Below are 4,058 nucleotides of genomic sequence, written 5' to 3' on the forward strand. Positions count from 1 at the left end.
TCAATTATATCATTTGGAGATGGTTGTTTTTATAAATGTGGATGTGTTGAAGAATTAAAGAAAAATGAAAGAATACCGAGAAAATCTTTTGATAAATGTTGTTGAATGAAATAAAAATACAATAAATGAAATACAATATAATTTGAAGTAGAAATAAATTATAATTGATTATCATTTATATTATTATTATTATTCTTTTCTTATTTATTCTTTTTGATATTATTCTTTTCTTTCTTATTGATTGATATATCATTCTTTTTATTTGTTTTATAATTCTCTTTTTATTCTTTATTTCTTTTTATTTTATTTTTATATTCTTATTCTTTCTTTCTTTTTTATTCTATTCTTTATATCTTTTATTTTATTTATTTTATATCTTTATTTTATTTTGTTTATTATTTCTTATATATTTTATATTATTTATCTTCTTATTTATTTATTTTATTTATATTTTATATTTATTCATTTTTTATTCTTCATTTTGTTTTAATTTATATTAAAAATATTTAGAAATGAGAGAATATAATGATGAATTTGATTTTATATTTTGATTATTTCATTAATCAAAATTGTTGATTAATGATTATTGTTGTTAATTTTCATATTTCATTTTATTATTATTATTTTATTGATGATTTCATTATATTGATTGTTTATGATACAAATAATAATTCTTATTGATTAATATCATCTGATTCATTCATTAAATGATGAAATATTTCATTTATTTGTATTTGTATTGTATATTATGTACATATTAATATATTCAATAATCAAAATGATAAATATAATAATAAAGAAAGAAAATATATAAAATAATATATCAGAATAATAAATAATATAATCATATAATGAAAATAAGATAAAGAATATAAAGAATAATAATATTAAAATAATAAATAAGAAATAACATGAATAATAATGAAATCAAAATAATAAATAAATAAATAATAACAAATATAATTGATTAATATTGAATTAATATATAATCTATATAAAATATCTCTAAATCAATAATAATAAAATAACATATATTCATAATGATAATAAATAATATTTCATATTCTATCTCACTCATTTTATTTTAAAATAAATAAATAATAAATATAAATATAAATTATTTAATTATAATTTATATATTCATTCATTATTTATAATAATATATAAATATTTATGTACATTCATTTTATATATTTTATATAAAATATTCATTAAATCTAAATCATGAATATATTAAAATAAATTATATGAATGATATAATATTAAATATATAACAAATATAAAATAAATATTATATCATTCAATAACATCATTATTATTAAATTTATAAATATAATATTTGATATATTTGAAAATAAATGAAATTAAACAATGAATAAGTTATTAAACATATTAATATTCAATATTTAATGATGAAATAATAAAATATAATTATTTATAATATTTCTTATATTTCTTATTATTATTTTCATTATATTATTATATTCATCATTGAATAATGATAAAAATAATAAATATCATAATGATTGAAATAAAAGAATAAAATAGAAATATAATCAAAATAAAGATATAAAATGATAAATATTATAAATATAAATAAAATATCAATATTTTGATTATTATATTTCATAATAATAACTTATTCATTATCAAATTCAACAATAATATTCAAATATTGATATATTGAAACATTCATATTTATTCAATTATAATATAACAATATGATGAGATTATAATAATGAATGAACAGATATTAATAATGTATAATATGATGATATAGATATGATAAATATCAAATATTTCATTGATATTATTACATTTAATAAATACAAATTTTATTATTAAAATCATCAATAAATGAAAATATAATAAAATATAATTATAATAATAATAAGAGAAATGATAAATAATAATGAATAATCAAAATAATTTTATTTATTTTCATCATAAATATTTATATTAATCAAATTAAAATATAATGATAATGATAATAAATATTGAATGAAATAATGATAAAATGATAATATAATAATAATAATAATTTTAATATATTTTGTATTTGATTTATAATAATAATCAATTAAATATATAATATTTCTATATCTATTACATTTCATAATATTTTCATTTATTTACATTATTTAAATATATCAAAATGACATATTAATGATGAAATATATTTATTTTTCATTTTTAATCAACATAAAAACAAAATACTAAATAACAAGAATAGAAACAAAACATAAATAATGTATAAATAAAATAAGAAATAATGATAATAATAAAATAATGAATAAATAATGAAAAGAATAAGAGGAATATAATAAAAATAAAAATATATCATAATGATAAATAAAATATAATTTATAAAATAAAAATAACAAAATAAAAATAAAATAAAAAGATAGAGAGAAAAAACAAAATAATACCATAACATACATAAAATTATAGTAAGAATGAATTAATAATCAAATAACAAAAAATAATAATTAAAATATTTGATTTTTAGAGAATGGAGGAAATGTTAAAGATAAACAAAGATGTAGATTTATAATGAAATATAAAAGCTCTTAAATACTACAACATTTTATTATGACAATAAACACTGAACACCAACCACAAATAATACAATCATTACAGTACATTTTTCACTAAGAACATTAACTTTAATAATAGACCAATATAATGAAAAAAGATTATAAAAATGAAAAGGGGATTGTGGGGTTAAATACCGAGGTAATTCATTAACAAGTAATACTCTTGTTATTGGTGTTTCATGCACAAATCTAGGACTAATCGTATAGTCATGTGCTTGTGGACTCTCAGTTTTAACATTTAATGTTTCTGCATTACTTACTTCTGCTCTACATTTATAATAAGAATTGGGAGGGGATTAGTTTTAAGATATTCAATGCATTTATTACTTGACTCTGGTGATTCAAATTCTATTAACGAATGGGGCATGTCAGGTCGAGGTGAGTTCATACAAATAATTCTTTGAATTTTACCAAATCTTATTACTGAATCATACAGGTCATTGCAGACAATTGCCTTTTTTATTGGTTGTTGAAAAGCAATAAATACTGTGGGGTTTGAGTTTGGCATATTGTGGGTTATCATATTTAAGACTTTTTCTTTTAAGATTCTTTCAATACTTTTAATTCTTATTTTATAAGAGCTCCTTTCATACAACACATCTTTTTCTATAAATCCATACTTCTTTTCTTTACTCTTTTTGAAAGTGTTAGAATAAAATGAAGTTTGTTTAATGGAGTTAATAAGAAGTTAAATGTATTGTTGTTAAATAAAAATGTGTTATTTTAGAAATATGAAAGAAAAGGAAGAGAGAAAAGAAACAATACTTTTAGAAGAAAGAATGAAAGAGAATATTCACTTGACTCATTTTCCTTTGATTCTTTCAAAGTAAAAAGAGTATTTTTGTTTGAAATCCATTTTTTAAGATAGAAGGAAACAGATAAAAGGTACATATGATTTATAAATTAGTTTTAAATCACTTCTGTTATTAAGATGAAGTCACAAAAACAATTTCATGATTGGATTATTAAAGAACCACTTGGTAGTGGAACATATGGTTTGTATTAATAAGTAGATTGGTTAAAAGATAAGATAATTTATAAGAATTAGGGAATGTATTTCGTTGTTTGAATGTAAAAACAAATAAGAGTACTGCAATAAAAATCATTAATGAAGAAAGTAGTGCATTAAATGAAACTAATATTATTAAAAATCCACAAGGAAATGAAGGTATTATTCAATTTTTTGAATGTGGATATGAATTACATGGATATTGTTTAGTATTTGAATTACACATAATAAATCTTAATCAACTTCGATTAAATCAACCAACATCAAGATTCTCTTCACAAACATCTTTTAGATTATTATTTAAAATGATAAAAATTGTTGAATATATTCATTCAAAACAAATAATTCATTGTGATATAAAACCTGATAACTTTATGATATCTCAAGATGGAGATATTATTTTGATTGATTTTGGTTTATCAGAACATTATCAAGACTTTTCTTATCATCAG

At 16.9% G+C, this 4,058-nt stretch overlaps 1 protein-coding gene across 1 annotated transcript, besides 14 other annotated features; it reads left to right on the forward strand.

Moving 5' to 3' along the window:
- Positions 1-157: 157 nt before the first annotated feature.
- Positions 158-275: a microsatellite.
- A 12-nt stretch (positions 276-287) lies between these two features.
- Positions 288-463: a microsatellite.
- A 21-nt stretch (positions 464-484) lies between these two features.
- Positions 485-630: a sequence feature (AT_rich).
- Positions 631-768: 138 nt separating this feature from the next.
- Positions 769-939: a microsatellite.
- Positions 940-1,104: a sequence feature (AT_rich).
- Positions 1,105-1,273: a microsatellite.
- Positions 1,252-1,432: a microsatellite.
- Positions 1,427-1,493: a microsatellite.
- A 1-nt stretch (position 1,494) lies between these two features.
- Positions 1,495-1,602: a microsatellite.
- Positions 1,603-1,785: 183 nt separating this feature from the next.
- Positions 1,786-1,848: a sequence feature (AT_rich).
- Positions 1,849-1,865: 17 nt separating this feature from the next.
- Positions 1,866-2,042: a microsatellite.
- Positions 2,043-2,198: a sequence feature (AT_rich).
- A 24-nt stretch (positions 2,199-2,222) lies between these two features.
- Positions 2,223-2,403: a microsatellite.
- Positions 2,404-2,459: 56 nt separating this feature from the next.
- Positions 2,460-2,508: a sequence feature (AT_rich).
- A 1,042-nt stretch (positions 2,509-3,550) lies between these two features.
- Positions 3,551-4,058, forward strand: EDI_028330 (casein kinase I isoform alpha, putative; the record flags this gene model as incomplete). The annotated part of the gene is made up of 2 exons (XM_001738571.1): positions 3,551-3,596; positions 3,646-4,058. Coding segments are annotated over 2 exons (459 nt in total), but the record flags the coding sequence as incomplete, so codon positions are not given.

This window comes from Entamoeba dispar, genomic scaffold (assembly GCF_000209125.1).
Source record: "Entamoeba dispar SAW760 scf_1105229461509 genomic scaffold, whole genome shotgun sequence".
NCBI lineage: Eukaryota > Evosea > Mastigamoebida > Endamoebidae > Entamoeba > Entamoeba dispar.